Source organism: Grammomys surdaster, unplaced genomic scaffold, assembly GCF_004785775.1.
Source record: "Grammomys surdaster isolate TR1022 unplaced genomic scaffold, NIH_TR_1.0 125671, whole genome shotgun sequence".
In the NCBI taxonomy this organism is placed as follows: domain Eukaryota; kingdom Metazoa; phylum Chordata; class Mammalia; order Rodentia; family Muridae; genus Grammomys; species Grammomys surdaster.
This window is the reverse complement of record NW_021620508.1, coordinates 1,674,371-1,684,575: the sequence shown is the minus strand read 5'-3', so window position 1 is coordinate 1,684,575 and position 10,205 is coordinate 1,674,371. Positions and strand designations below refer to the sequence as shown.

General features: G+C 48.6%; 1 protein-coding gene across 3 annotated transcripts in view; it reads right to left on the bottom strand.

The window, feature by feature from the left end:
- Window positions 1-10,205, bottom strand: part of Sipa1l3 (signal induced proliferation associated 1 like 3) — a 204,655-nt gene that overhangs the window by 39,016 nt on the left and 155,434 nt on the right. For all 3 annotated transcript variants that reach the window (XM_028787588.1, XM_028787590.1, XM_028787589.1), the window contains exons 11-12: window positions 9,813-10,064; window positions 7,390-7,527 (exon numbers count right to left, since the gene is read on the bottom strand). In XM_028787588.1, the coding sequence (XP_028643421.1) occupies window positions 7,390-7,527; window positions 9,813-10,064 (390 nt within the window). The remainder of the gene's footprint in view (window positions 1-7,389; window positions 7,528-9,812; window positions 10,065-10,205) is intronic.

Genomic DNA, 10,205 nt, shown 5'->3' with positions numbered 1-10,205 from the left:
CCAGTGTTCTTAACCATTGAGCCATCTCTCCAGCCCCTAAAGTTGACTACTGCAAGAGACTTAGTGCACCTCATTCATTGGCTACACTCTTCTAGGTCCCACCGCCTCTAGAGTGATGAACACCCACACCTCCCTGTGTCCATCATCTCTGGTCAAGGCCATAAAATGACCTTTCCTGTCTATCTGGGGTTGGGTCAGGGATAGGTATAATTATGGCCAAATGCCGGTTTTTAAGATTATAAAATATTTGTGGCTTTACACTCCCAGCATATCGTGGGCTAGATTTCCTGACCCCTGTGATTGGCTTCTGTGTGTTTGGGGGCAGGGTTTCATGTAGCCCAGGTTAGTCTTGAAATCACTACATAGCTGAGGATTAACTTGAACTCCAGATTCTATAGTCTTTAGCTGGTGATAGCCCATTTTAGGAATCTGGGCTCCATCAAGCTAGGCGAGTGTTCTATCAGCTGAGCTGTATCTCCAACTCTCTTTGTTTTCTTTTAGGCTTTGGTGCTGGGATTGAACCATGATTCTTACTCTTGGGCACATACTGTGCCAATGAACTATGTACCTCATACCCCAAGCACATCTTTGTTAATATACATTTCAGAGTTTAAAGCATAACCTGACTGAAGTGGGAGGGCCAGACCCCTGTGGGTTCTGTCAAGTATGTCCTTTTCCTTGCTCCTAAGAAAGGCAAGAAAAGATGGCCTTGGTGGGTAATGCACTGCGGCCATGTCTGAGGACCTGAGTCCAAACCCTGGAATCCACATGCTAGGAGAGAGCCAAATGTCGCAAGCTGTCCTCTGATCTTCACATGTGTACGACACACACACACAAACACATACACATTATTTTTAAAAAGACAGTGTGGTGGTTAGATTGAAATGACCCCCAAAGTCTTGGGTATTTGAATACTTGGTCTCTAGCTGGTGTTGCTGTTTCTTGAAAGTGTGTCACCAGAGATGGGCTTTGAGAGTATAAAGGCTAGAGCCATTCTGAGTCTTTTCATTCTGTTTGTGCTTGCTGTTCAAGATGTGAACCTTAATCTGCTGTTCTAGTTGCTGTGTCTGCTGCATCGACATGGCCTCTTGGCCCTCTGGAATCATAAGCCAAGTAAAGTCTTTCTTCTGTAAGTTGCCTTGGCAATATTGTCTTATCACGGTTATGGAAAAGCACTAACACAGATGACCTCTCATGTCCTGTGGGTCTGGCATGGCCTAGTGTTAGACAGAACACCATGAAGACAGCTCCTGGCTTCTTGCCATCAGCCTGAAGGTGAGGTCATGGCTGAGAGTCCTGCAGGTGTGATAAAGCCAATGCTGGAGCACTTGAGGGGCACTCCCTGAGCCTACCTTTCTGAGCTGTCTCCGCTATACAGAACATGTTTCTATGGCTTTTGAGTCTACTTTTTATGTTTCTGGTCAAGTGACCCGATGACACAGGTCTTGGATGCTGTGGTGGTTTGAATATGCTTGGCCCATACCGAGTGGCCTTGTTAGAGGAGGTGTGTCCCTGTGGGGGTGAGCTTTGAGACCCTTCTTGTAACCATGTGCAAGCCAGTCTTTTCCTGTTTCCTTTGGGTGAAGATATAGAATTTTCAGCCATGTCCGCCTGGATGCTGCCATGTTCCCACCTTGATGATACTGGACTGAACCTCAGAACCTGTAAGCCAGTCCCAATAAAATGTTGTCCTTTGTAAGAGTTGCCTTGGTCATGGTGTCTGTTCACAGCAATGGAAGCCCTAACTATGACAGACACTGAGGGAGTGCTGAGCCTCTGTGACCAACGACAATGCTCCTGGGGGAGAGGACAGCAGGAAGGAGAGAAGGGTTAAGACCTGTGTCACTCTAGAGTCACTGCCAGCTTGAAGACACATTAGGGCTGGGCCTATGAAGACCTGCTCTAACTGCTGAGTTCAAGCTCCTGGCCGACACTGGATTTTCTAAAAACTCAACTCTGTGCCCCTGTCAAGAAAAGACAATCTCCTTCCTTGGTCCTCCTTGGCCTTTAAGTTCTCCCAAAGGAAGATTGAGACACAGCACTAGAGGATCTAAGGGTAAAGGTCCATCCTTTTGTGGTTTTGTTTGTTTTTTTTGAGATAGGGTTTCTCTGTGTAGCCCTGGCTGTCCTGGAACTCACTCTGTAGACCAGGCCAGCCTCCAAGTCAGAGATCTTCCTGCCTCTGCCTCCTAAGTGCTGGGATTAAAGGCGTGCGCCCAGCTTAAGAGTCCATTCTTAACTTCTGTTTGTCTGAGGGCCCAGTTTGCAGTGGTTTAAGGGGCTTTACCAAAGCAGCCTTGACTCCAACCAACCTCAACCTCACAGGTCACCTTGACCTCACAGGCCACCTGCACACATGACCAACTGCCTAGGGAATCATGCTCTACCGTAGCTGGACACAGAAGCACTGATCCATTTACTCAGTTTCCCACAAGGTCAGTATCAAGCCCCAGGCCTTGGAGGAAATCAGCAGTAGAAGCTGGGGCAGCCGGGGCAGAATGGAGAGCACTGGCCGCCACTACCGAGCCATCTCTGCGGCCCATAAAGACTTTGTTATTTATTTTTAATTTATGTGTATACGTGTTTTGCCTAAATGTATATATGTGACTCTTTTGAGATCAGTGCCTGTGGAGGCCAGAAAAGGGTAGTAGATCCCCTGGAACTGGAGTTGCAGGTGGTTGTGAGGCACTCTATGTGCCTGTGGGAACTGGGCCATGGTTCCTGCAAAAGCAGTGAGTGCTCTTAACTGCTAAGCTGTCTCTCTGCCCAAGCGTGCTTGTCTGTAGGTTCTTTCTTCTATCGTCCTCCTTCTTCGACTACTACTTCTTTTATAAATAAAAGAGAGGGACTCTGTATGTAGTTGTGGCTAGCCTGGGACTCGCAATGTGAAGTTCTTCTATTTTAAAAACAAAAACTGGTGGTGGCGGTGGCGGTGGCACACGCCTTTAATCCCAGTACTTGGGAGGCAGAGGCAGGTGGATTTCTGAGTTCGAGGCCAGCCTGGTCTACAGAGTGAGTTCCAGGACAGCCAGGGATACACAGAGAAACCCTGGCTTTAAAAAAACAAACAAACAAACAAACAAACACCACCACCACCAACAACAAAAGCAAAAAGCCAACCAACTAACTAAATAAACTGTTCTAAAAAGCAGAAGATTTTCGGGTTGGGTGTAGTTGAGTAGGCGTGGTACTCGTGAGCATACACAAAGCCCTGGACTTGATTCCAGGCACGTATGCCTGTGTGACAGACACTGTACACCTGGGATCCCAGCACGCAGACGGCTGAGACAGGAGCTCAGGCGGGTCCTTGTCGATGTGATGGGTTTGAAGCCAGCCTGGGTTCCCTGAACCCCTGAGACAAGGGGATGGGGATATGTTGTGAATGAGAAGACAAGTACGCTGAGCCCGTGTTTCTCCGCCACTTCATCCACCGCAGCATGGCTCCTCACCGGGCTGACTACCAACTCAACACTGAGCCAAATGACCGCTCCCTTCCCTGAAGCTGCTTCCTGTCAGCTCTGTGTTCAAGGAGGGCACTAAACGTAACCAGAGGGCCGAGACCTGACCAAGCCCAAGGTCAGGGAGAGATGGGAACACGGAGCCTACGGCATGGAACCCGAGAAGAGAGGTGTTGGCTTGGAAGAGCTGGAATCACAGGAGAAAGTCCTAGGGAGGCTGACCCCTCCCCTGCCAGCCATGAATGTAACTGTGGGTAGTGTCTCCAGGGGACTACCCACATGGTGACGATCTGGAAGAGCTCAAAATTCTTGGAGCAGGAGATGATCCAGGCTAGCCCTGGCTAGTCTCAGGCTTCACTCCTATCCAGACTACCTCCTTGTACAGACATATTAGTCAAGGGGATTGACTTTGCTGAGCCCCAGTTTTACTTCTGCAAAATGGGGATAATCAATTTATGTCATGAAGCTGCTGGGAAGACTCTCTATATCAGGCCTGAGGCTGATGGCACAGAACAGAGGACTTGGAAAAAACACGCATACACATGTGTCTAGTCTACTATTTTTTTGTTTTAAGTAGCGAACGCAACGCAGCCTTTCTCAGGCTGGCTTTCCAATAAATTGCTGGAGCAAACAGACATTTTCGGCCAAAGTGGAAACCTGACCTGGACCTCTCACCTAAACAAAAGCCAAAATAATCAGGGACACTGAGTGCAGCAGCATCCACATTTTTTTTTTTTTAAATGAGGCTGAGGCATGAGGATCTCAATGTAAAGCTTTGCCTGGGATACAGATGCTAACTTAACAGATGAAACAGTGTATCAAAATAAAAGGTTAAGAAAAAAAGGCTAGAGGCGCAGCTCGTCAGTGGAGCCCCTGCCTGGAATCTCCCAGTGAGGGGCTGGGGGCGTGGCTCAGTGGTAGAGCCCCTGCCTAGAATCCCCCAGTGAGGGGCTGGGGGCGTGGCTTAGCGGTAGAGCCCTTGTGAATCATTAGAGAGGTCTTGGCTTAATCTCCACTGTGAAGGGGAGATGGGTAAGAAAATCAAGGACTCAAAATGCCTTAAAGTAAAATGTTTGCTTTATATTAGGAAAAAGAATAGTTTAGACATCAGAAAATATGTTTTGAAAACGACCCTATGAAGATGAAGAAAAGAAAAACTGAAGGCCGCTCCTACAAAGGGCTCTTGAACACTGCAGAGCACTGAGTGGAGTAGAAACTGGGCAGAAGACAGACACTTCACTGGAGAGGACGTGTCGCTGGCAGATCGGCACACAAGATGCTCAGCATGGTTGGCCCTTAGAGCCATGCAAATTACTGCGACAATGAGACAGCACCATGCACCCATCAGAACAGTGAGAATGAAAAAACAAACCGCGGAGACAATGCCACATGGCAGCGAGACCCGGATTACGCATATGCTGCGGGTAGGAACGTGAAACGGACTTGCCACATGGCAGGCAACTGTACTGGGCACCAATCCCAGGTGAATGGAAACTTATTTCTATGAGGAAATGTGTATGCTTGAACATACATGTTACATGTTCACAGCCTGAATATTTATAATGGCCCGAACCCAGAAACTCAAGTATTTTTATTTGGGTAGACGATTAACCAATTTTATCAATCAGTTGGACCTTCTCTTAAAGAAAACAAAAAAACAAAACAAAACAAAAAACCTCCGCCCCAAAAAACCCCCAAAACCAACCCCCCAAAGCCCAAAACAACAACAACAAAAACCCTTAAACTTATTTTTTGAGTGAGTGCTTGCCTACATGTGTCTATTTATACCATACATGGGCCTGGTGGCCGAGGAGGTCAGAGGAGGGATCAGATCCCCTGGATCTGGGGTCACAGACAGTTGTGAGCTGCCGTGTGGGTGCCGGGAACTGAGCCTGGGTCCCCCTTGAGAGCAGCCAGTGCCTCCACTGCTCCCTTACTTTGTATTTTTGAGACTTCCGTCTCATTAAGTTGTCTAGGCTGACCTTGGACCTGCTCTGTATCCCAGGTTAGCTGTGACCTCTTGACCCTCCTGCTTTTGACTCTTAGGTTTTCATTTTCTTTTTCTGCCTTACAGTGGAGAGTGGCTGGGACTGCAGGCCTGGGACACCAGGCCCAGCACTGTCACATTTGGTATCAGCTAGTTGCTGCCATTTGCAGTCTCGGTCTTTACTGAAGCCCAGTTGCTCCCCCCACCCCCCAGCAAGCTACACATTCCGGAATCTTCTTCGCCTCTCTTTCTTCCTGTCATTTTGCTCGTTCATGCTCCTCCCTCTCTGTGACAAACTCCCATCAATGTCCCCTGGTTCAAACACACTCTTCCTGGCACAGTTCTCCTGAGTGGGGCTATGTTCCGCTCCTCTGTTGATGTGCTTCTCAGCATATGGCTTGTGGGATCTCTCTCTAGCATAAGCAAGGGGGAACAACAGGAACCCTGGCAACTGGGTAGGCCAGACATTCCTCTCCGTACTTTACACACCAGAGGCCTCGGGACGGATGAGGGCTGCACAGTGGCCTCTAGAAGGTAAAACAGAGGCTTGCTCTCCCCCTTGACTTTCTAACAGAGGCTTAGCATCCAACGTGGAGCAGAGTGGGGCTCTACCAGTGAGGACAGAAACTCAGGGTTCGGTCCAGGACTTTGTACGTGGATCAGTCCTCCTTGAGTGAGAACCTCAAGTTTGTTGACCTGGTCCTTGGGCTAGAGTCAAGTGGTTTTGCTTCAAACGAAGTTTTGCTCCTTCCTGTCATCACTTGTAGACTAAGAATTTTCCTGTTGTCAGCCCCAGTACCCTGTGATGGAGACACGGAGCAGACCCGCAAGCTGCCAATCTTGGAGCAAACTCACGCTCTCCTCACTTGTGCATATGGATATGTGCTATGCCCGAGTGGCTGGTCTCTACCATAGCTGGCATGCCCCTGTGGCTGGCCTCTATCTGTCTGTCTTTCTGTGTTCTCTGTCTCCTCTTCTCCTCACTTCCTCTTTTTTAATCTCTCTTAGCTGGACTAAGAGAATGGAGGTTGCCTGTGGCCACAGTCACGTCAGGGACCACAGAGGGAGCTGAGGGGCAGAGCTGGTCTCTCCCTCCCTTGGGACAGGCTTCCAGGAGGAGCACAGCTCAGGTTAGGAGGCTGGCCTCCCCTGGGGGGTTTCCAGCGAGGAAAAGGCTGGGGCACATGAACAGACTTCTTAGAAACCTGAAAGGAGGTGGCTGGTGGGCTGGTGTGTGCCATTCATAGGGACTGCGGCATTCCAGGGCCCCTGGTCTGGGATAGTGAGGGACAGATCTGAGGGAGGCTGAGTGGACTGAGCACAGTGGTGGGAAGGGTCAGGAGGGATTCAGGATGAGGCTCGCAGATCTACCCGGAGGACAGGGACAGGGTGGGACTGCCACGGACACAGCGACTCAGGAGGACCTGGGATACCTGGTCCTAGAATCACATCTCATGGGGCCTCGAATGGCATACTGTCCAGTCTGGGTTTGTTCCAAAGGCGCCGGAGAGCCATGAGGATTTAGGGAAGATGGTTTATGCTGCCAGGTTGGAGTTGGCTCTAGGGGGGAAGGGTGGAATTGGAAAGACCATGTGACTTGGATAATACTGTTTTGGTTTTAGTGTATGGGAACTAGAGACAGATGAATGGGATGCTGGGGAGAGGATGGTTTGCTCAGAAAGCAAAAGACAAACAAACAAACAAACAAATGAAACCAAGAGCCAAAGAAAAGTTCTGCCAGATCAGCTTAGCTCTGCTTTTCGTTGTTCAGTTCCTTTGTTCTGAATTTTAAGGAGACGTTGCCAATACCCTGCACCTTTGCAGGAGCAGGCCGTTAACCCCACAACACGGTGGGTGAGATAGTGAGGTGCCTTTCCTAGGAATAAAAACCTGCAGCAGCAATCACCAGATGACATCATTTCAAAAGCAAGGGGAAACTCTGACCTTTCAGGAGCGGGCTTGTATCTTGCGTAGGTGGCAGAGCCTGGGGTGGAGAAGCTCCCGGAAGGCTGTCGATAGGGAGGGACTCTGTCGGCCCCTGCTGGTGACGCTGCAAAAGGGGTTTCTGGGAAGCTGACAGGTCTGGAAAGACACAGGAGAGGGGACAGAGTCAGGGTAAGGGGTCGTCCCTGAAGAGGAAGAGGAGGAAGAGGAGGAAGAGGAGGAAGAAGCCCCTCAACAACAGCCCCGCCCCTCAAGTCCAGTCAAGTTCTGGCTGCTATCTACCCCTTGGATTTGCGTGCAAGGGAGAGGGAAGACAGGAGAGCCCCATCCCTCTTCCTCTGTGCTTGGCACTCAGCTTTGCAGCCAGGACAGGGGCCTGTGGGGACGATTCTCTGCCCTTTCCTGGGAACAAAGATGTTCCTCTGTCTCTTCATTTTAGGAAAATTTATATATATGTATTCATATATATATATTCATATATACATACATAGATATACATGTATATATTCATATATACATATACATATATTCATATATATATATATATATATATATATATATATATATATATATATATACACTTTTTTTTTTTTTCGAGACAGGGTTTCTCTGTGTAGCCCTGGCTGTCCTGGAACTCACTCTGTAGACCAGGCTGGCCTCGAACTCAGAAATCCGCCTGCCTCTGCCTCCCAAGTGCTGGGATTAAAGGCGTGCGCCACCACCGCCCGGCTTAAATATATTTTTTAATTAAAAATTTTTTTAGATATATTTACTTTTATTTGTGTATGACTATTTTGTCTGCATGTATCTATGTATACCACATGGGTGCCTGACGTCTGTGGAGGGCATCGGATCTCTTGGAACTGGAGTTATAATGGTTATGAACCGCCATGTGGGTGCTGGGAACTGAGCCCAGATTCTTGGCAAGAACAAGTGCTTTTTAAGCACAGAGTCATCCTTCCAGCTCCCTTTTTATTTTTGAGACTGAGTCTCACTATGTTGCTCTAGCTGGCCGGGAACCCACTACCTAGACAAGGCTGGCACTGAACTCACTGAGCTCTGTAGCTTGGCTTTTATTACTTTGTGGGTTCCCCTTTCAACCCTGATACTAGATAAGAGAGAAAAAAAAGGGTAAAGAAGAAAGAGACCCCTTGATAAAGTTGGGGGTCAAAAAGGGGGCGGTCCTTAGACTACTTCCTGCTGATTATAGCCAAGTTTGAGCTTCACCATCAAGGTATCTAATTTCTTCTTCTTTGTTGTTTCTTCTTTGCACACAACTACTTAACGGACTGTGACCACCAACCACTTGGGGCCCTATATACCCCTGAAAAGTTCCAGAATTCCAAACGTCACACAACTGCAGATACTATCCACTGCTGGCAAAACCACACCCCTGCTAGAAGACGAGGCAAATCATAGTCAGCTGCTGTGGACGAGCTGAAGCAGCTGAAAAACCCACACCTGGGAATAAAACGAAAACATATATTCTACTTATTTTATGTATAGGGGTACACTATACATACATATATTTTGATCCTGGTGTTTAGTTTATACTCTTCTGTGTTTATGGATACTGAGGGTTGGACCTTGGTCCTTTGGCAGGCTGGGCAAATGCTCTGCCACTGAGAACATCCTCGGCTTACCTTACTTTCATTTCTTTCTTTTTTTTTTTTTTTGGTTTTTCGAGACAGGGTTTCTCTGTGTAGCCCTGGCTGTCCTGGAACTCACTCTGTAGACCAGGCTGGCCTCAAACTCAGAAATCCACCTGCCTCTGCCTCACAAGTGCTGGGATTAAAGGCGTGCACCACCATCACCCGGCTCCCTTTCCTTTCTTTAGAATAGGATCTATCCTTAAACTGAAAGGCCTCCTGCTCCAGACCTCTCAGGAGCCTGGATCTCAGGCCTGGACCAGCAGGCCCAGCGCAGATACCCGCTTGGATGCATTATGTATTAAGAGATGAAGCGTGCTGGGTGTGTAGCCCTCGGTTAAAAATAAGTATAAAAATAGACAGTCAAGCAAGGCAGAACACACCTTTAATCCCAGCACTTGGAAGGCAGAGGCAGCTGGATCTCTGCAGTAAGAGTTTTGGTTTTTTTTAAAACACACATGACTAGAATATATGTTTATATGTTTTCGGGGGCTGGAGAGATGGCTCAGCAGTTACGAGTGCTCTTCCAGAGGTCATGTGTTCAATTCCCAGCAACCACACAGTGGCTCACAACCATCTGTAATGGGACTAGATGCCCTCTTCTGGTGTGTCTGAAGACAGAGACAGTGTACTCACATATATAAAATAAATAAATCTTTAAAAAAATCCAAAGAAGAAAAAAGAAAAATGTCTGAGGGAAGAGAAGAACAGGGGGAGGGATGGCTTGCAGGCAGGTGGGACACTGGACAGCAGTAGTGTCCTGGGGGTCCTTACCTCTTGCTGTGCAGTGGTTGGGACTCTCGGAAGGGCACCATGGGTGTCTGCTTTGGGAGTCGGCTCAGGGACTGGGCATGGCCCGGAGTGGCAGGGGTGGTCCACTTGGTGGTCGGCAGAGAGTTGTGAGAGGCAGGCCCGCTCCACTGCCAGGGAGCATTGCTGCGGTAGGGGGGTCGGCCCCCAGGGGTGGTGGTTTCTGACTCCATCTTGGGTTCCGAAGTATTCATATCATAGGTCTCTGGCCACCCCCTGGAAAAACAAGTTTATGACTTATAAGGTCTGGGCCTGCTAGCACACAGGCCTTGTGCTCGAGAGGACCGGCTGTCTGGTTTACAGTGGGGCCAACTCCAAACCATGGCGATCCACTTTAAAGCCCAAGTGGCGAGTGGC